Raw genomic sequence first — 21993 nt, 5'->3', positions numbered from 1 at the left:
TTTTTAATTTAAAAACAATCAACCTTCAAACAATTGTAAGTAATTTGGCGAATGCAACACAGAACACAGTACAAACAACGCAGTAGTTCAACCAAGGGCGCGACCGTGACCGTCTTCTGACCCTCGTTTTAACCGACCCTGAACGGGCAAAAACATAGTTACGAAGTATGTACTGACCATGACTTGTTGAAAGTTTCTGACAGCCGGATGTTGTTTTCTAAAGTGACGATTAGCTACATTTTTTGGACAGAGGACGTGACATTTCATGAGGTTCACTGCCCCCTATTATTGACGTCATGGCCAAAAGGAGAGGAAGTGACTTTGCATTTGCACCTTCTCTATCTTTTCCCGGATGTTGAACATGGAGCGAATCTGCTTGACGAACTTATAGGCAACATAACATAGCTTAACCCCCCGATGGCCCTGACTTGCCCTGACTTGATGGAATTGGGTCGGATTCTTGTTTTTTGCTGAAATTTTTTGCCGAATACAAATCACGAGAGCCGAGAACCGTGGCTGGTGGAATATCATATCACGAACAGAAATATTCCGTGAAATAGTCTACCATTGTCCCGTACAAACGCGAATTTTCTGAAAATTTGCTGCTGTAATAGGATATTTACCTGAGGCATTGTGTAGAACTGTGTTCACGTCGAAAAATACAGTAAAATATATAATGCGTTTGTACGGGACAGTATGTATGTACAATATGGAATTCTCTAACAAGACTTGTAATCGGGCCAGCTTTGATGATGACATCTATGTAAACTTTAGTGCATTTCTAACCCTATTAATTTTGTCTAGCTGTTAGCTAGTTAAATTACTGTACCAAGTAAACACTATGCACCTCGTAATAATGTCAATGTCACAATGTCAACGGCCATGTTAATTTGGTTATGTCATCCCGGGCGGTAAACAACACTGAAGGCCGGTTATTATACGTAAACATTTTAATTGTGTTATTGAGTGCTTGGGCGTGAACTATCGATTGATCAGAGTATGTTATTTTTTGGGGCAGCAATCAGGCAGGCAAGCACGGCCGCATGGTAAACCATATAACGTCATGCCGTCCTTTTCGGACTATTTGTATTAAGTGCGATAGGGACGCACCCATCCGATGTTTATCCCACTTGTGTTCTACGCCCGCAGAAGAGTCCCTTTTTAGTGTCTGACGCTTATTGAATGAATACTTTGGTATTCGTTATGATATTATTGGAAGACGGACGAAAAATGAGACATTCAATGACACTAGAATGTTTATTCAAGAATTCTTATTAATACTTTGCGTGGGTGGTTGTTGTCTATCTAATTTATAACAATTATAAATTAACCTCTCTTTTCCTAAGGTGAAAAGGCCTCACATTTAAAATAGTTTTGTTTTGTGTGTATTTAAAGAAGTCATATTAATTACCTATCATCGATCAGATCGTTGAAGATTACTATGACAGGTCGGCAGACAGAAATAATGACATTTAAAAATAACAAGAACCGTTATTGACATTACAACCCTAAACATATGATAATTTGGCGTGACGCATTTACAAGTTTGTTCATTTTCCAAACATCGATGTTAACAAAAGTCTTGTAGTAAGTAGTATAAACAATAGACACCCTTTGTGTGGGGGCTCGGTGACAGAGTATTTTGCTGCTTTGGGTGCTATACCATACGATACAGAAAACTGTATGGGAGGATGTCTACTCTGTGACGAGTCTTTCATTGCCATGCGTTATAATCGGTAAGCATCGACAAAGACATAATATGTAACTCCGTATAGACGGATAAAGTCTAAGAAAAAAACGTAGGTACCTCAAAACCATAATGAAAAAGGTACGGTGGCCAAAATGGCGTTACACCTTTGGAGAACGCTCGGCTAGATGGCGCTATTAAAAACATTTGACATTTTAACACATATCAAGCTAAGAATATGGGCCAAATTGTCAAAACTGAGGTTTAAAAGTTTTAAGCTTGTGTCGAGAGATATGGCAGTCTATGCACTGTGATTACACATTTTACTTTGACAGTAACTCTCTATAATACTCAGTCCTCTTTGGCATCGATCAGACAGGCCTGTGTGTGCGTTCTGCCATAACGCGTCATCCTACTGTGTTTTTAATACTACGTCGGTGGCAATCAAGTATACGGTTAGCCTGATGGAAAGCGGTCAACGTAACCCATGTAAGCCTTCAAATCAAGGAGTGTGCGCGTTGCCGACCCATTAATGTGTTAAGAACACAGCAAAAAGGAGTATACAAGTTCCAAGGAGGGTTCGTGTTGCCGACAACTCAAAGGACAATAGACGGAATAAATTAGTTCCGTAGGTCCTCCCGTCGTCAGCACACCGCACCCTCGTTGAGCTCTGGCAGCCTTACTCACCGACAGGAACAACACTATGAGTTGGGTCTAGTGCTATTTCGCTGCGGTTTTCTGTGTATTGTCTTCCAAAAGGATTATTTACTAATGATGTGTGTGTATTTGTATTATAGGAGCCGGTGAATAGCTACGGGGCGGTGGAGGTGCTGTCTCCCAACCCCCCCTCCGAGCCCACGGTGGAGGAGCAGAGCTTCCGCACCACCAAGGATGAGCTCATACAGCAGATCTCAAAGGTACGTGCTCAGAAGCTGGTGGAATCTCTCAATTCTTGAGCCCATGATGGACCAGGAGCTGTATACCATCCACAGAAAACCTCCTATAGAGTAGCAATCTTGTATATTTTGATCGCGATACGAGTCACCAGTGTTTGGGGTGCGAGGAGCGGGCGGGGAATGTGTTAAGCGCGCTGTGATTGGCCGTTTCAAGGACGGCGGGCAGTCGCGCCAGATGAAAAGGGACAGAAGTATGACTGTCCCTCTACTGACGCGTAAGTGGCCAATGTAAGTTGACCTATGCCGGCTCTGAATAAATTATAAATATGATTATTTGTGGAATGTAATGCCGTCTGTTTTTAAATTTGAGCTTCTTGTTACCTTTCCACACCATTTCACACTACAGGGTGGACATCTTTAAGGCATCAAAATACCCTTTTCCAATTTTTTAGTGCGAAAAACACGCGCTGCTTTCGGGTCTGTTACTTGGTCGATACTGATCGGGCACGGCGAGCGCCCGCGCTTATATCAGTGCAAATACTAGGAAGGCTGGCGACCGCGAGTCGTCTTGTAATGGATGTCTATAGGGGTTGGTCTGTGATACCATCAAGAGCAACCTCTTACAACAGATTTAACGTAAACTCAAGAACTGCTGGAGAGTTTCCTGACCCTCGATCCTACGGTAAACCGGCTACTTCACCAAGGACACCTCTTTTCTTACCTGTCCTAAGGGCGAGTGGCTAGAAGACTGGCCTTGGAGTTTCTTTCCTGCATCTTACCCATTAAAATCAACTAGTAGAGATACCGCATGTGTTAGTAACATCGCGTTCACGAATCCGAGCCATGTTTGGACATGTGTTTTGAGAGTTTTGAGACATTGGAATACCAAGCGGTGTCCGACCCTTTAAAACGGTACGATACTGTTGAGTTACCCAGACAACCAAACACTGTAAATGATTCATTCAGTAGTAGTTATAGTTTAAAAAAAAGCATGTAATATCTTTGTCTTTTCTGTGTGTAATATGTTGTTTTCTATAATTTTGTTCATGTTACTTGTCGTGATTGTTTTTCACCGAATGGTTTAACCGGAAGATCAGCGCTGGAAGTCGCCAGCAATATGCTGAGGTTAAACCATTTCGTGGCACCTTCTCGTTTTTATGTGTTCCTATTTGTAATATTTTTCTCTTTTGTGTGTTTACGAATAAAATTTATTCTATTCTATTCAAGAAAGTTAGCTTTACTAACATAAATTTTGTCATTCCAGGTGGATCGAGAGATGGCGCTATCAGAGGCGATGCTAGCGAAGCTGAAAAAGAAACAAGAGGAGCTAGAGCAAACCGCCACGAAGCCCGCGGCCGCAGCCGAGCCGGAGGAGGCGCCACCGCGTCACCGGAGCCTCGCGCAGAACATCTACGCGGAGAACCGGAAAAAGGTAAGTTGTAATTTTTTAACCCAATATTGAAAGACATGGAACAACCTACGATCGCCTCCAGAATCATGCGAACTAAATTGACATAAGTTTGACACAATCCAGAATCATGCGAACTAAATTGACAATGTTACTTAGTAAGCGCGTTCTTAAGTTTGGACTCGCGCGCGACAAGGCAAGTTGTGCTAAAGGGGAAGGTGTGATAAACCTCATCGCATCGGCGCGTACCTACCGCACTTAGAAATAGTGCGAAAAGGACGGCCTGAGGTGATAAGCTTTATCACGAGATCGTGCTGGCCCACCTGGCTCATGTATACGATTGTTCGTGATATAGTACTTATTCGTGTTTTTTTTTTATTTCAGGCGGCGTCAGCACACGCAGTCCTAGCGCATCTCGGCCCTCCCGTGTTATACCCCTTGTACAACCAGCCGCAGGATACGGAGGTGTACCACGAGAACATCCGCAAGCACCGCGGCTTCAAGAAGCGGCTCGTCGAGCATGTGCGACGGTTGCGGCTCGAAGCTGAAAAGGTAACGAATCAATTTAGTTCATTTATATTTTATACCAATCTTCTTAAAAGCTCGGCCACACATGCGCGTTTTGAGAGTGGAGGCGGAGCGTCAGCGGTGCGCCGGACGAACGCTGGCGTGCGCCCAGCGGCCGCCGGCGGGAACTAACGAGCGCAAATTGCGAGCGGAACGCCAGCGTTCGTCCGGCGCACCGCTAGCGCTATCATTGCGCTCCGCTAACGCTACGCTATCAAAACGCTTTATGTGTGGCGGAGGCTTTAACGTAGCCTTTGCCCAGCTGAATACTAGGGTTCGCTTTTTGTCAATATTTAACCCCTTTTTTTTTAATTACACTCGCTTGGCGCTGGCCTCTGTTCCGCGTCTTACGACGTGCGTCTCCCGAGTGTGGTTCGCCGCTTCTGGGATAGAAGTATGTATGTATGAAAGTAATATTGAAATATGTGTATCGTTTCAGAGAGAAGACGCGCTAGCGGAGGAGTACAGCAAGCGGGCGGTGGAGTGGGCGAGACGGGTGGAGCGGATCGAGCAGGGCCAGAAGCGGAAAGCGAAGGACGCGCGGAACAGAGAGTTCTTCGAAAAGGTAACTGTCACCCGTATATAATACTCATAAATAATAATAGATCGACTTATATTCACTTTCAGCGTTACCATTTGTCGTTGACAAGTGGTAACGCTGAAAGCGAACGCAGCCGACGCGCGCGACGGAGGGTAGATCGCGCGCTGTCTACGCAATATTAACATCCACCCGCCTTCGTCAGTTTTCCGTGATCATGATGCATGCGACTGCGTCGAAATATCGGGAGCTCGACAAAAATCAAAAAGGTAATCACGGTCTATGTCCCGGTCAATATAAGTCTAATGAAAATAACCGTGAGTCATTCAAAACTCTTAATAATAGATCGACCGCAACGCCGGGCCGTGCTCGTTGACATCACCATCCCCCATGATGAGAATCTCGTGAAAGCCGAGAAGGACAAGTCCAGTAAGTAGAGACTTGGCTCACGAGATAACCGCCATGTGGGATGTTGATTCGATGATCATCGTTTCAAGAGACTCTCGCTAGGTGGCTGGATCACCGCATCTGGTCTGATGCGTGCGGCGGTGATCTTGGCCACGGCGCGGATAGTCCGACGGTTCCTCTCTCTGCAGCCCTAACCACCGGCAGCTTGGGCCCTGCCCCGCTGCTGGCGGCACCCTAGGCTAGGTTTTTTTATAATATGTTTATATGGTTTTTTATTGTTTTGTAAGTGGTTTTGTATTTTACTTTTATAATCGTATTTCGTATCGTCGTGTGGTGACGGGTTAAGAATTTCACCACCCCCTTTCTTCCCGTGGGTGTCACAGAAGGCGACTGTGGGATATGGGTTAAATTGTGGTGTGGGCGAGAGGCTGGCAACCTGTCACTGCAATGCCACAGTTTCGTTTTCTTTCAACCCCTTATTTGTCAAGAGTGGCACTGAAACCGGAGTAGTTTCATGTGCTCTCCTACCCCTTCATGGGACACAGGCGTGATTGTATGTATGTATAAAAAGCCTAACTTAAAAAGAAAAATTAATAAATAATAACCTAAGATTAAAGATAAATAAAGGATACCTAATAATAATTGAGCCTATAAATAAAGGATACCTAATAATAATTGAGCGTATATGTCCCACTGCTGGGCACGGGCCTCCTCTCACATATGAGAGGGTTCGGGCTGTAGTCCCCACGCTAGCCCAATGCAGATTGGGGACTTCACATACACCTTTAAATTTCTTCACGATGTTTTCCTTCATCGAAAAGCTAGTGGTAAAGGGGTCACTATCAAATTTACCTTATCGCTAAAAGACTATATAGCTGACACGTCTGGATTGTGTTATGTCTTTGTGGCTACGTAGACATGAATGCTAAATGTGTATTTAACAAAACGTCTGGATCTTAAAACGTAACAATTTAAAATGATCTAACTGCAAAACATCTTCATCTTCGAATGTCTGTATTACAAAACAGACATGAACGCTAAACGGTCAAGGAGCAAAAAATCTGGATTGTTGAATGTTTTTATTGCTAAATAGAATAAACGCCAAACGACCCGTTAGCAAAACGTCTGGTTTTAAAATGCTTAAGTGTCTTGAGAATTCAAACCTTCTCGCACTGTTAATACTTAAGAACTGTTCTGTTACATATTTATAAACCATGGCGATGACACATTATATTTCCGGACGTTTTGCTACTGAATAGTTCTGTGTTGACGTCAATTAACTAACTACACTTTTGGCTATTTAGATATGCTAATCATACGGACTATGTATATTTCTAGACGTTTGGCTACTCATTCATTCTAAGTCTTAGCCATCCAGTTAAATTTATTTTTTGCTGATTGAGTATTCTACTTTCATGTCATCCCAGCTGAATTGACTTTATACTGACTGTATATTTAAATTTTCTGACATCTAGCCGAAATAGTCGTTTAGCGATAAGGTAAACTTGATAGTGACCCTGGTAAAGGTCAAATTACATTTCGTACATACGTTCCCTAAAAATCATTAGTACTGGCTATTTGAACCCGCGACCTCCGAAATCCGAATTGAAAGTCGGGTTCGGGCGTCATCACCACCGCTTAAAATTAAAGCCTCCGCCACACATAAAGCGTTTTGATAGCGTGGCGTATGCGCGCGCATTCCGCTCGCAATCCGCGCTCGTTAGTTCCCGCCGACGTCCGCTGGGCGCAACGCTATCATTGCGCTCCACTAACGCTCCTCCTACTCTCTTAAAACGCGCATGTGGGGCCGAGCTTTACATGTTTTATTTATTCCCCAGGTGTTCCCTGAGCTAAGAAAGCAGCGCGAGGAACGGGAACGCTTCAACCGTCTCGGCGCGCGCGTGAAGTCCGAAGCGGAACTGGAAGAGATCGCGGACGGCCTTCACGAGCAAGAGCATGAAGTCAAGAAGATGAGGTCATTGACCGTTGTGCCTCCTCTACTCAGGGACCCCAGGGACCCCGCACCGGTCTATAAAGACACCAATCGTAAGTCCGCCTTCTATCTGTAAAAATGTCGATTCTAGCAAGGTCGCAGGCATTTATGCAAATGACTACAGTGGTAGTATCAGCATGGACAATTATGCCACTGTCTTCCAAGCCGAGACATATGCAATAATTGCCTGTGTACATGAGAATATAGTTAGACAAACCCAAGGGAAGAATATCCTATATACTCAGTGACAGTCAAGCGGCACTCAAAGCCCTCACATCGCCCAGAGTTGACTCTAGACTGGTATTAAACGGTATCCAAGCTCTTAACAAACTTGGAAGGCAAAACAAGGTGCAACTGGTATGGATACCGGGGCACGAAGGCTTCATTGGCAATGAAAATGCTGATGAACTTGCCAAGGCCGGATCTGAAGACAACTTCATAGGTCCGGAACCTTTAGTGGGCCTTTCACAAGGAACCATCAAAACGGCTATGAAAGACCGAACAAAGGATAATCACCAAAAAGAGTGGGATGCCCTGGTAAATCTGAAGCATTCAAAGCTCTTTATGCGGAGGGTTGACTCTGGATGGAGCAAAAAGCTAGGAAAGCTAGGCAAAAGACAACTCCAAATTATAACGGGGGTGTTCACAGGCCATTACTGGGTCAAAGGAATCTTGGTCAAGATGGGACACGCTGACAACACTGATTGTCGCATGTGTGGCGAAGAGGAAGAGACCGTCAGACATCTAATGTGTGAATGTCACGCCCTCACCAGACAAAGAATGAAGAACTTTGGAGCAGGCTACCTGGTACCAAAGGACTTCAGAGAGCTACCCATGAGCCTCATCATCCGATACGTGGAGATGGTCGAGAAGCTCCTGAATAGCTGAAGGATCTTAGGATCGAAAATGAAAATGAAATGAAATGAAAATGAAATATTTATTTTTCAAGTAGGCATATTACAATGCGCATATGAACGTCAAATAAAGCTACGCCGGCTCTAACCCTACGCCTCAGCCTCGACACAGTATAAGGATATATCAGTAGTTAATCTCCGGCAGCGGCGGCGCGGTCGTTACTACTGCGCAAGGTCACGCAGGGTTGTACAACGTTACTATAATCGACTTCGTACAATGTAAGTTGTTGTAAATCTAATAGGTACTATTAACTGTAAGTAGGTTTTAGTATAACAATACCACGTCATGACACCACATTAGTCAGTATTGAAGATACAAAAAATCATTATAAATATATTACTCTCATACGCGCAATAGTAGATTGTGTAACAATAATTGCAAAAGCGTTAATTTAAGTGTTCATTTTATATGTTTTCTCTAGAATACACCCAATCCATCACAATAAAAAAAAGATTCGTTTGAACTAGAAACGTAGGTACCTACTGTCCTACTCGTATTAGTAACTGTGTATGGCGCTATGCTAGTACCAACGCTCTTTCTACCTTTTTATCTAATAAAGATTCAAGTACGTATTTGTTTCTTAAATACTGACGAAATCATATTTACATAAAATGTTTGAATAGATGTTTGCACAATATTTAAGTAGGTACCAAACTTTCGAGCTAGATAGATCGCAGCATCTACCTAAATGTCGTTACAGATAAATCCTTATTGATTTTAATGTGTCATTCTAGCTTTAAATCTCACTTTTACGCCATTTACGTAAGCAATAATGTACCTAACACTGCAAATATATAACAACCACTTACTTTTCTGGGTGTCTAGGAATTCTAAAGAATGACATTTCCGCATTTTGAGAACTTTCCATACACCCATAAACACTACAGTAACGAAAATATGTCTTCGGTGCTGACGTCATTTTCTCCCGAACTCAACACGTCAACACAGCGCGCAAACGCGGCCCCGACTGTCCAGCCCAATAATCACCAGTTTCGCATGTTTTCGCCGCATGCGAGGGGAGGGAGGGGGACACACCGCGCGGCGTGAAGTTTGTAAGAAGAGTTATTACTGGTTTTATACTGTGGCCTCGAGAAGATTTCAGTCCCCCCTCAGTTGGGAGGGGGGTATCCACTATGGGACCGGCAAGCGAGTTTCTTGCCATCTGGGCCACTTCTTTTCAAAACATTACATCTTATAATTAACATGCATTAAATAACAAGATACAATTTAACATGCAAAAGTATTCATCAAAGAATATGAACAGACTAGGTACTCTATGGAAATTAATTTCAATAAATTATATTATTGCTTAATAATACGTCGTTCTTCTTCAGAGAAAACATATCAAATTGTCACAGAAGAAAAAGATAATATGAATCTCAATGTCATTAAATATGTAATTTACACAACATAAAATATAAAATATTTGATGTGCTTTCTTATCTGAACTGTGTCCTCTATACATAATACAATTATTTTAATTGCTATTCGTTTTTTGTAGTTTCTGGTTCGGGCCATGCATGTTTGTCTGTCAAATAGTCCTCGACTCTGTAATAAGCCTTTAACATCAATGATTTTTTTAAGTAGTTCTTAAGAGCTGGGATCGTAGGGGGTAATTGCACAAAAGATCCCGATGGGTCGAAGTGTATCCGGAAGGGCCCCCGCAGATTTAAGATAAGATAAGGTCGAAAGCTTCCATCACAAGTTATGCGCTTTTTAGTAGCAAAAGATGCCATATCACTGTTACAAATAACAACTCGGGTCAGTTTTCCTCTTTCATCAATCACCAATTGGCCGACAAAAGTACCAGTACCCTTGTATTTAAAATATGTATATCAGCTGCAAAAGTGCATGGAGGGTAAATTTGTAAGTACATATACTTTATATGTATAAAATACTTCTTATTTTTAATGACCAGTGTACTTAGCAAAATGCACGAACGCTCACGATAATATATGTTTCGTAGCTATCTATCTCTATCGCTCTTGCTTATTGGTGCGACAGAGCTAGACTGCATTTCTGACGACGCCAGCGACGATTGCCGTTCGGCTACCGGCTGAATGAGAAAATCAGCTGCCAATTGTGCCTATTAGTTGTTTATTTAACACTAGTTTTTTCCCGCTGCTTCGCCCGCGTACGTAATCTTGTTTTCCATGCAAACCTTGTACCCCCCTTTCAACCCCTTAAGAGGTGAATTTTGAAAAATCTTTTCTTAGTGCTCCTATACGTCTACACCTTTATATAAGGAACCTACGCGCCAGGGATCTCTAGGGCCAGCGGTTTCGGCTGTGCGTTGATATGTTAGTCAGTCAGTCAGTCAGTTTCTTCTTTTATTAACCCCCGACGCAAAAACGACGGGGTGTTATAAGTTAGACGTGTCTGTCTGTGTGTTTGTCTGTCTGTCTGTCTGTCTGTCTGTCGTGTGTGTCTGTCTGTGGCATCGTAGCTCCCGAGCGGATGAACCGATTTAGATTTAGTTTTTTTTGTCTGAAAGCTGAGTTAGTTGGGAGTGTTCTTAGCCATGTTTCATGAAAATCGGTCTACTTAGGTTATATATATAGACAAGTTTCATGAGTTTGACAATATCCTATAGTAATATCAAATTAGAAATATAAAAACACATTATTCTATTCTTTCCCAGGACGGTGTATGGACATGGAGGCGGAACACAAGGAGCTCGAACACAAAAACGTCTGGACGACCCCTGAGCGGGACCTCTTCAAGGAGAAGTACCTCCAGCACCCCAAGAACTTCGTCCAGATCGCCTCCTTCCTGCCTAGAAAGAGTGTTGGGGACTGTGTCAGGTGAGAATATTGTACAAAAACGTCTGGACGACCCCTGAGCGGGACCTCTTCAAGAGAAGTACCTCCAGCACCCCAAGAACTTCGTCCAGATCGCCTCCTTCCTGCCTAGAAAGAGTGTTGGGGACTGTGTCAGGTGAGAATATTGTACAAAAACGTCTGGACGACCCTCTTCAAAGAGAAGTGAGCGGGACCTCTTCAAGGAGAAGTACCTCCAGCACCCCAAGAACTTCATCCAGATAGCCTCCTTCCTGCCTAGAAAGAGTGTTGGGGACTGTGTCAGGTAAGAATATTGTGTAAAAACGTCTGGACGACCCCTGAGCGGGACCTCTTCAAGGAGAAGTACCTCCAGCACCCCAAGAACTTCGTCCAGATCGCCTCCTTCCTGCCTAGAAAGAGTGTTGGGGACTGTGTCAGGTAAGAATATTGTGTAAAAACGTCTGGACGACCCCTGAGCGGGACCTCTTCAAGGAGAAGTACCTCCAGCACCCCAAGAACTTCGTCCAGATCGCCTCCTTCCTGCCTAGAAAGAGTGTTGGGGACTGTGTCAGGTAAGAATATTGTGTAAAAACGTCTGGACGACCCCTGAGCGGGACCTCTTCAAGGAGAAGTACCTCCAGCACCCCAAGAACTTCGTCCAGATCGCCTCCTTCCTGCCTAGAAAGAGTGTTGGGGACTGTGTCAGGTGAGAATATTGTGTAAAAACGTCTGGACGACCCCTGAGCGGGACCTCTTCAAGGAGAAGTACCTCCAGCACCCCAAGAACTTCGTCCAGATCGCCTCCTTCCTGCCTAGAAAGAGTGTTGGGGACTGTGTCAGGTGAGAATATTGTACAAAAACGTCTGGACGACCCCTGAGCGGGACCTCTTCAAGGAGAAGTACCTCCAGCACCCCAAGAACTTCGTCCAGATCGCCTCCTTCCTGCCTAGAAAGAGTGTTGGGGACTGTGTCAGGTACACAGATCAATACAACAAGATGGCCCTTACAGGGCGACTCGCGGTCACCAAGCATACGACAAATCAGGTTTATAAAAGTTTGAACGTCCAGATCAGTAGCCTCCTTCCTGCCTAGAAAAAATCTTAAATAATCAATTTTGAGTCTCTTACAGTTGTGGTGTGGCACTTCTAACACTGTCAGGTTCCACAGTTAAGTCAAATTAATTATTTTGTTGAATATTGTTTATTGTCCGCGGAGTTCATTTATACTGGTCAATATGGTTGTGCTGAGCGGCGCCGAGGCGCGTCCATCCCTCTTTACCGAGTTAACAATGTGATATGCTATCCCTTTCACGTAAACGACTAGGCATGGGGCTATGTTAGTTTATGTCTGTTGCGGGAACTTCGTACTGCCGTTCGTACCATGTGCTACCATTTTATGAAATATAAAAGAAAGCAGATTTGTAATAGTGAATAATTATCTAGAATCTGTAGAGTCTGTAGTGGTATTTAGTTCATTGATTAGTTTAGAATATTTAGTTGGTTATTTAACTTAGTAAACGTAATGATTTTTATTGAGATGCTATCACAATTATCATCCTCCTTGCGTTATCCCGGCATCGGCATTCGCCACGGCTCATGAGAACCTGGGGTCCGCTTTGGAAACTACTACCAAAATTTGGCGTAGGCACTAGTTTTATGAAAGCGACTGCCATCTGACCTTCCAACCCGAAGGGTAACTAGGCCTTATTATAATTTAATTATAATATTATAATTTGTTGCAAAACAAATTCACCACAGTACTGGTACCGGTACCATTGTCTATAATAGACATCTCCCATTCCCATCCCTACTGCTAATCATAAAGGCGCGCCATTATTTGAAACGACCAATGGCAGCACCGTGCGCGCCCGCCTCACCCCGCAAGGATTGGTGATTTGCGTCTCGAACAATATCGCTTGCATTTGGCTTCTAGTGGGGTGTTCTGTGGTCAGGTAGGAATACTACTGTTTAAATAAAATTAGGTACCTTTCCAAGGAGAAATACCTGCAGCACCGGAGAATTTTGTTCAGATCGCCTCCTTCCTGCCAAGAGTGTTGCTGTTGGGGACTGTGTCAGGTAAGAATACAACTGTTCCAATATTAACACGTTTGGAGAATGCTAGAACGGGATTTTTTTTTGGCAAAAACACCTCCAGCACGCCAAGAACTTGGTCCGGATATTCTCCTTCCTACAATCATATTATGGTACTTTGTGCTTCCTTGTGCATCGGTGCGTTCTGCCATCTTTTTGGGAGACTACATAATACATCATTTCATCCATAAAGTTGAAATTTTGTCAATAATGTAGGATCTAAGTTCCAAATCTTCAGAATATACGTACGAATACGAATTATTAATCTTTTGATGAATAATAAATGATTTGACGCCCGGTCTGGCTCAGTTCGTAGTGACCCTGCCTGCTAAGCCGCGGTCCTAGGTTCGAATCCCTGGTAAGGGTATTTATTTGTGTGATGAGCACTGATATTTGTTCCTGAGTCATGGATGTTTTCTATATATATGTCGCAGGGAAATGGCCAAAACAGAGATTTGATCAAATCTCTAAGGGATATGATCAAATCACGCAGGATGTCAAAATGACGAATCCATTTCATCATTTCTCTAGAAAATTTCAGTCATTTGACTAAATCCCTGGCTCTGTTTAGTGAAATCACAAAATCGGCCAATAGACACGCCACGTTTTGTCATTTCACTAGATTTGTTTAGGGATTTGATAAAATCCCAGGACCACGACAGTAAGTTGATGAAACGTACTCAAAAAGTCGACTAGTTTTAACATTTCGCTAAACAAATTCAGGGAAATGATAGTCTCAACTGGTATATGGAGATTTGATCAAATCTCTGAACTAGTTTCGTGAATTGACGAAGGCAAGAATCTAATATATCCAATTTGATTTATTAAATTTTTGCCTTTGTCACTTGATTTGATTAAATCTCTAACTAAAGGGTGTTTTTTTTTAGAGGTATAGAAGTTTAATTTGGCAACACTTTTTTAATTGGCGGTAATTTTGTAAACTGTAAAGTGATTTGTGTTTACTTTGGTATGGCATTTCAAGATTGAATAAATAGGCGCTTGGACAACGCTTCCAGATTGTGAAAATTTATTTTGAAAATCATGGATCTGTTCCAAAGACTTCGTCGATTTTCATAAGCGAATTTTGTTTAGCGATGAAGCTCACTTTTGCTTGAATGGATTCGTCAAAAAACAAAACTGCCACATTTCGTGTGATGATAATCCTCAAGCCTATGTTGAGTTGAGACACCGTTACATCCAGAAAAACTGACCGTTTGGTGTGCTTTATGGCCTGGTGGAATAATTGGTCCGTACTTCTTTAAAAACGACGCTGGCCAGAACGTTACAGTCAATGGTGACCGCTATAGGGCCATGGTTACTGATTTTTTCGTTCAACCATTGAACGATCATGATGTGCAGGAACTGTGGTTTCAACAAGCCGGGGCAACATGCCACACAGCTCGTGCCACAGTTCACTTATTGAAGGAAACGTTTGGTGATCGCATAATTTCACGTTTCGGGCGTTTCGGCCCCGTGAATTGACCTCCAAGATCGTGCGATTTAACGCCACTCGGCTATATTCTGTGGGGATATGTGAAATCTCTAGTCTACGACGATAAACCCGAAACCGCGTTGGCCACTTGAAGGACAACATTCGCCGCGTTCTTGCCGATATACAGCCACAAATGTTGGAAAAAGTAATCGAAAACTGGACCTCCAGATTAGACTACGTCCGAGCCAGCCGTGGCGGTCATATGCCAGAAGTAATATTCAAATTATAATGCCAGAAAATTGTCTATCGAATAAAGTTAATTTCATGTAAATTGAAAAATATCATCTTTGTTTTATTCCATTTCAAAGTTCTATACCTCTAAAAAAAACACCCTTTAGATTAGTGAAATGGTAAAAAAAATGTCAAAATAGGTATTAAGCTTCTTTTTAAAACCAGCTATTTTAATCTAATACTAGGTGGTTGTAAACTGAAACATAATTATTTGTATGTCTATCAAAGAATATAATACATGTCTATCCCATCATGGAAACCATAGGGTATTCCGGACCTTTGGGAGGCGTGCGCGGAACTGAAGCCAACATGTAGAGGCCCTTTTGGCACTTAAATGAAATTTAAGGTGTACAACGAGCAGATGCTGCCCTTGTCCGTGTCATGGGACGAACGCATAGGCAGCACCTGCCAGGGTGTAAGTACTATTTGAGAGTTAATGGAGTCTAAATCTAACAGAACTCCCCAGGAGCACGTGGGTACTTGAGGTCGCTGTTCCCCAACAGCTCGCCACAAGCTGCCCCGTATTGACTGACTGCACTGGTAAAATTAGTGGGCGATTTCTTTACAGCACTCATTTTACCCTGCTATCTGATCCATGAAGACATTTTAAGTAATTGAATCTATTTAAAGAGTTTTTTTTCTATAAATACGAAAAAAAATTAGAATAAGTGAAGAAACAAAGCTAAAAATGTTTCATTTTTAATTATTTTCTTATTTATTAAAACATTTTGACTTTTCACTGAACTTGTTTAGCGAAATGACAAAACTAGTTGACTTTATAAGCTCGTTTCGCCAACTTACTGTCGTGGTTCAGGGATTTTATCAAATCCCTAAACAAATCTAGTAATATGACAAAACGTGGCGTGTCTGTTGGCCGATTTTGTGATTTCACTAAACAGAGTCAGGGATTTAGTCAAATGACTGATATTTTCTAGAGAAATGATAAAATGGATTCGCCATTTTGACATCCTGCGTGATTTGATCATATCCCTTAGAGATTTGATCAAATCTCTGTTTTGGCCATTTCCCTGCGACATATATAAGTATGTATGTATCTATGTAAGTATTTGTATATCGTCACAAGACAAGCTTTGCTTAGTTTGGGGCTAAGTTGATCTGTGCAAGGTGTCCCCAATATTTATTTATTTATTGTTGTTGTCCTCAGATTTTACTACCTATCAAAGAAAAGAGAAAACTACAGACAACTCCTTCGGAAGACGCGGCAGCGGCGCACGGCGCGAGGCAACCCGCCGCGGCCGGCGCCCGAGCCTGAGCTACCCGCGGGGGTCGTTACCAGGTTACAGCGGTCACAAGGTTAGATCACACTACACCTACTCTTTCTTATTACTTGTTTATGATAAAACTGGAAAAATACAACAAAATACAAAATTTCTTTATTGACAATTGGAGCAAGCAAGATTTACATAAGTGGGTTTGAGACACAATTTTTGCCAAACTATATTTGATCGGACTTATATTGACCGGGACATAGACCGTGATTACCTTTTTGATTTTTGTCGAGCTCCCGATATTTCGACGCAGTGCATGCATCACGGAAAACTGACGAAGGCGGGTGGATGTTAAAGTCGCATAGACAGCGCGCGATCTACCCTCCGTCGCGCGCGTCGGCCGCGTTCACTTTCAGCGTTACCACTGGTCGCATTCACACTCGATTCAAAAGTCTTATATTTGATTGATTTGTTAGTAATTGATCTGTTATTACGCAGGCACGGTAGCGCGGCCCGGCGCCGCGGACAAGGAGCCGAGCCCGGAGGAGGCGCTGGGGGACGCCAGCCCGCCCGCCGCCGCGCCGCTGCAGCCCGCCCCGTGAGTACACACTCATCGCGTGACTATTGTGTCGGACCTGTATCTGTTACTCACGCAGGCACGGTAGCGCGGCCCGGGCGCCGCGGACAAGGAGCCGAGCCCGGAGGAGGCGCTGGGGGACGCCAGCCCGCCCGCCGCCGCGCCGCTGCAGCCCGCCCCGTGAGTACACACTCATCGCGTGACTATTGTGTCGGACCTGTATCTGTTACTCACGCAGGCACGGTAGCGCGGCCCGGCGCCGCGGACAAGGAGCCGAGCCCGGAGGAGGCGCTGGGGGACGCCAGCCCGCCCGCCGCCGCGCCGCTGCAGCCCGCCCCGTGAGTACACACTCATCGCGTGACTATTGTGTCGGACCTGTATCTGTTACTCACGCAGGCACGGTAGCGCGGCCCGGCGCCGCGGACAAGGAGCCGAGCCCGGAGGAGGCGCTGGGGGACGCCAGCCCGCCCGCCGCCGCGCCGCTGCAGCCCGCCCCGTGAGTACACACTCATCGCGTGACTATTGTGTCGGACCTGTATCTGTTACTCACGCAGGCACGGTAGCGCGGCCCGGCGCCGCGGACAAGGAGCCGAGCCCGGAGGAGGCGCTGGGGGACGCCAGCCCGCCCGCCGCCGCGCCGCTGCAGCCCGCCCCGTGAGTACACACTCATCGCGTGACTATTGTGTCGGACCTGTATCTGTTACTCACGCAGGCACGGTAGCGCGGCCCGGCGCCGCGGACAAGGAGCCGAGCCCGGAGGAGGCGCTGGGGGACGCCAGCCCGCCCGCCGCCGCGCCGCTGCAGCCCGCCCCGTGAGTACACACTCATCGCGTGACTATTGTGTCGGACCTGTATCTGTTACTCACGCAGGCACGGTAGCGCGGCCCGGCCAAGGAGCAGACAAGGAGCCGAGCCCGGAGGAGGCGCTGGGGGACGCCAGCCCGCCCGCCGCCGCGCCGCTGCAGCCCGCCCCGTGAGTACACACTCATCGCGTGACTATTGTGTCGGACCTGTATCTGTTACTCACGCAGGCACGGTAGCGCGGCCCGGCGCCGCGGACAAGGAGCCGAGCCCGGAGGAGGCGCTGGGGGACGCCAGCCCGCCCGCCGCCGCGCCGCTGCAGCCCGCCCCGTGAGTACACACTCATCGCGTGACTATTGTGTCGGACCTGTATCTGTTACTCACGCAGGCACGGTAGCGCGGCCCGGCGCCGCGGACAAGGAGCCGAGCCCGGAGGAGGCGCTGGGGGACGCCAGCCCGCCCGCCGCCGCGCCGCTGCAGCCCGCCCCGTGAGTACACACTCATCGCGTGACTATTGTGTCGGACCTGTATCTGTTACTCACGCAGGCACGGTAGCGCGGCCCGGCGCCGCGGACAAGGAGCCGAGCCCGGAGGAGGCGCTGGGGGACGCCAGCCCGCCCGCCGCCGCGCCGCTGCAGCCCGCCCCGTGAGTACACACTCATCGCGTGACTATTGTGTCGGACCTGTATCTGTTACTCACGCAGGCACGGTAGCGCGGCCCGGCGCCGCGGACAAGGAGCCGAGCCCGGAGGAGGCGCTGGGGGACGCCAGCCCGCCCGCCGCCGCGCCGCTGCAGCCCGCCCCGTGAGTACACACTCATCGCGTGACTATTGTGTCGGACCTGTGAGAACCTCTTTTTGACACATGACAGCGTCCACAAAATGTAAACTCGCGCAACCTAATGAATTTCAAATAAAATCCTGTAATAATATTTAAAAAAATCAAGTACTTAAAAACAATATTTCGCCTACTTTAAACATAATCTAACACATGTTACATTTTTGCGGATCTTCGTTAGTGAGTATTTTACGATATTAATTTGTCACGCAGGATTTACTTATTATGTCATTTATCATTCATTTTTATTTTTAAACTAGTGCTGTGGCAAAGTCTGTCATTTCGATTCAAATGACATTTCAGTAAGTTGACAGAAATCGTATATTCGTTTAAGCGCCTCCTTGTACATATAGGGCCTAATCGATTCAACCAATTCTAAATTAATCGTTAGATTTAGCAAACGATAAGTCTTAGCCACACCGCAACATACTTCAAAACAAATGTGTCAAAAATGTGAACTTACAAATCCGAGACAATACATCGACAGTCAGCAGTGACCACAGTGACATTGACACTGACAGTAGGGGTGACGACTACATAAAAAAACGGCATTCTGTTTAGTCCGTCAGTTAGATCATCCAAAAATACTGAACACATATTTTTCGCTTTTTCTAATTAATGAAAAAATACAAAGATATAGAACATCAAAGTTGCGGAGTGGGGGCTTGTGACGTCACTTCTAAGTAAAGATTTTACCTAGGCGTGACGTCACGCGAAACTTCAACTATTTTTAGTAGTCTCGCCTTTTCTGTGCCTATTTCTGGGTTGATAACTCAGCGTCCATGTTTCTTCGTTGACCTGCAGGCAATAAACGACTAGGTGTCACTGTCATGAAACAGGCCAAAGAATGGCCAGAATGGGCGACATCCTATCGTGTAGCTGTGACAGTGACATTAAAATAACACCTTCAGATATTTTCATATCCATATTACCACCGGGAATTAAAATTTTGAAAAAACCCCCGACCGCGACATTAGTGGTCCGATATTCATGAAACATGGCTAAGAACACTCCCGACTAATTTAGCTTTCAAACAAAAAAAACTAAATCTAAATCGGTTCATCCGTTCGGGAGCTACGTTGCCACAGTCAGACACACACACAGACAGACAGACACGTCAAACATATCTATAACACCCCGTCGTTTTTGCGTCGGGGGTTAAAAATATGATCCATCATCGCCGATTATGTGCCAGTGGTATATCAATCCACACGATCGGAGTCTCCAAAAGCCGTTAGAAGTTTTCGATTTAAAAAAATGCAACTATCGGAATGTCCAAAGATAATTTTAGGCAGCGTTCCCACTTATGCGTCGCGTGTCTCGGGGCGCGCAAAGGGCGTCCGCGCCACGCCACCTGAGTGTAATTCAAAAAGCGTCTCCTCAGTACATTTTGTATAGGAAGGACGTAAGGCGCGCCGCCAAGCGGCGCGGCGCGCGCCCCGCCGCCGCCACGCCACCTGGGGCGCGTCTTACGTCTTTCCTATACAAAATGTACTGAGGAGGCGTTTTTTGAATTACACTGAAGCGGCGTGGCGCGGACGCCCGTTGCGCGCCCCGAGACACGCGACGCTCTGGTGTGGCCGGTCACTTAGGCTGCTAGCCGGCGCGGCTGCTGATTATTTTGGCGGCTCCGTTGGACTTTATACCTCTGCTATTTCAATAACAACGCTCACAAGAGAATTATGGATGTAGTGCAAAAAGATTTGCCTTCGTATTGTTACGGAAACGTACGAACGTGTCATGCTATTTCAGTCAGTCTCGGTACAATTTTTTTTTTTTTTTTTTATTACAGAAAGCACATTACACAAATCACGATTTAAATCTTCGCCAACAAATTCGTTTCCAGAAAAATACGAAGGAAACCCTTTTCGCATTACATCTGTACTCTTGTGAGCGTTGAAAATACTGCCATCTTGTGATCTAAATCCGAATTAATTTCTTCTGTGCTACTGTAGACGGGTATCTCCGTATGATGCCATCTGTTGGCGGCGAAAATTTAAGTTTCCTGAAAGAGCACGCTATAGTCACTGGTTCTTGAATGTATTTACAACTAGATGGAGTTGCTGTTACTATTCAGTCGTCTCTCGTACTGTTTTCAACAAGATTTTTGAATACGCGAGGTAGATTTGGATCTGTTTGAAAATCGGTAGAGGTCGCTGCTAGTAACAAAAGACGTGGTTTTGTTTTCAACAATATTTTTGAATACGCGAGGTAGATTTGGATCTGTTTGAAAATCGGTAGAGGTCGCTACTGGTAACAAAAGACGTGGTTTGTTAAGTCGCAGGCGCGAAATAGTGTTTTGACATTTCAAACTTTATTGGAATGAGATGGTCAGAGATGTGCATTGTTTTTAGTACAATAAACATGGAGTAAATGAACATGAGCTACGCGTTACTGTTACTATGAAATTAAGACGGGACTGGCATAAGACTTACGTTTATATTTGGGTGAATCACCTTTTTCTTGCTTGTTATTGCCATGGTTACCCCCTGGGTCACCCTGGTTTTATGCAAAATTATGCTATTTAAACTATGCAAACAAGCATTTTTCTGTTGTTAATACATCCCTTTCTTAATGGGCCATCTACAAACAGGGACTACTTGCATGTTTGCATAATTAAAGTAGCATAATTTTGCATAAAACCAGGGTGACTCAGGGGACCGTAACCATGGCAATAACAAGCAAGAAAAAAGTGATTCACCCATTTAACCCGACATTTCGGACGTCCGTGGTCACTGCCTGTACCACGGACGGGCCACGGACCGGATGGGATTCGGATCGAACGCATTGCGAAAAAGAAATATACATTACTAGCTTTTGCCCGCGGCTTCGCTCGCGTTAGAAAGAGACAAAAAGTAGCCTATGTCACTCTCCATCCCATCACCTATCTCCACTTAAAAAAATCACGTCAATTCGTCGCTCCGTTTTGCCGTGAAACACGGACAAACAAACAGACGCACACACTTTCCCATTAATAATATTAGTATGGATATGTAAATAAAATACACTAGGCGAGAGGCTAGCAACCTCTCTGCAATGTCACGGTTTCGTTTTCTTTCAACCCCTTATTTGCCAAGAGCGGCACTGAAACTTGAGTAGTTTCATGTGCTCTGCCTACCCCTTCATGGGATACAGGCGTGATTGTATGTATATGTATGTATGTACACTTGAAAAACATAACCCTTTCCTCGCTTGCTAAAAATGAACCCCCCAACTCACAAACAATAAAAAAGAAACAATCCATCCAATCACCAGCACAAATACTGGCAACTAACAAAACCATGCGGCCGCGAAAGCCGCAGCTTTTTAATTACGACGAGTCAACAGTCGGCGATGAATTATTCACGGCCCGCGGAGACCCGCGGCTCAAGTGGATCAAGAATATCAAGATGTATTGTAGTTTGTAAAGAGAGATCTGGATGTATAGGTGTTATTTGACTCTGGAAATAGTAGCAAATGTGTTTGATTTTAAATGTTGGGCAATATCAGACAAAATGTACAATTTTTCTAAGCTTACAGATCCTTAACTTTCATTTGAACAGAA

At 44.8% G+C, this 21993-nt stretch overlaps 1 protein-coding gene across 1 annotated transcript in view; it reads left to right on the top strand.

Moving 5' to 3' along the window:
• LOC125236786 (nuclear receptor corepressor 2-like) overlaps nt 1–21993 on the top strand; it is a 211208-nt gene that overhangs the window by 146934 nt on the left and 42281 nt on the right. The window contains exons 4-11 of the mRNA XM_048143712.1: nt 2485–2604; nt 3848–4015; nt 4376–4543; nt 4998–5123; nt 7343–7550; nt 11054–11216; nt 16171–16319; nt 17682–17784. Of these exons, the coding sequence (XP_047999669.1) occupies nt 2485–2604; nt 3848–4015; nt 4376–4543; nt 4998–5123; nt 7343–7550; nt 11054–11216; nt 16171–16319; nt 17682–17784 (1205 nt within the window). The remainder of the gene's footprint in view (nt 1–2484; nt 2605–3847; nt 4016–4375; nt 4544–4997; nt 5124–7342; nt 7551–11053; nt 11217–16170; nt 16320–17681; nt 17785–21993) is intronic.

The sequence above is a fragment of the Leguminivora glycinivorella genome, chromosome 19 (genome assembly GCF_023078275.1).
Source record: "Leguminivora glycinivorella isolate SPB_JAAS2020 chromosome 19, LegGlyc_1.1, whole genome shotgun sequence".
Taxonomy (NCBI): domain Eukaryota; kingdom Metazoa; phylum Arthropoda; class Insecta; order Lepidoptera; family Tortricidae; genus Leguminivora; species Leguminivora glycinivorella.
This window is presented reverse-complemented; position numbering and strand designations above follow the sequence as displayed.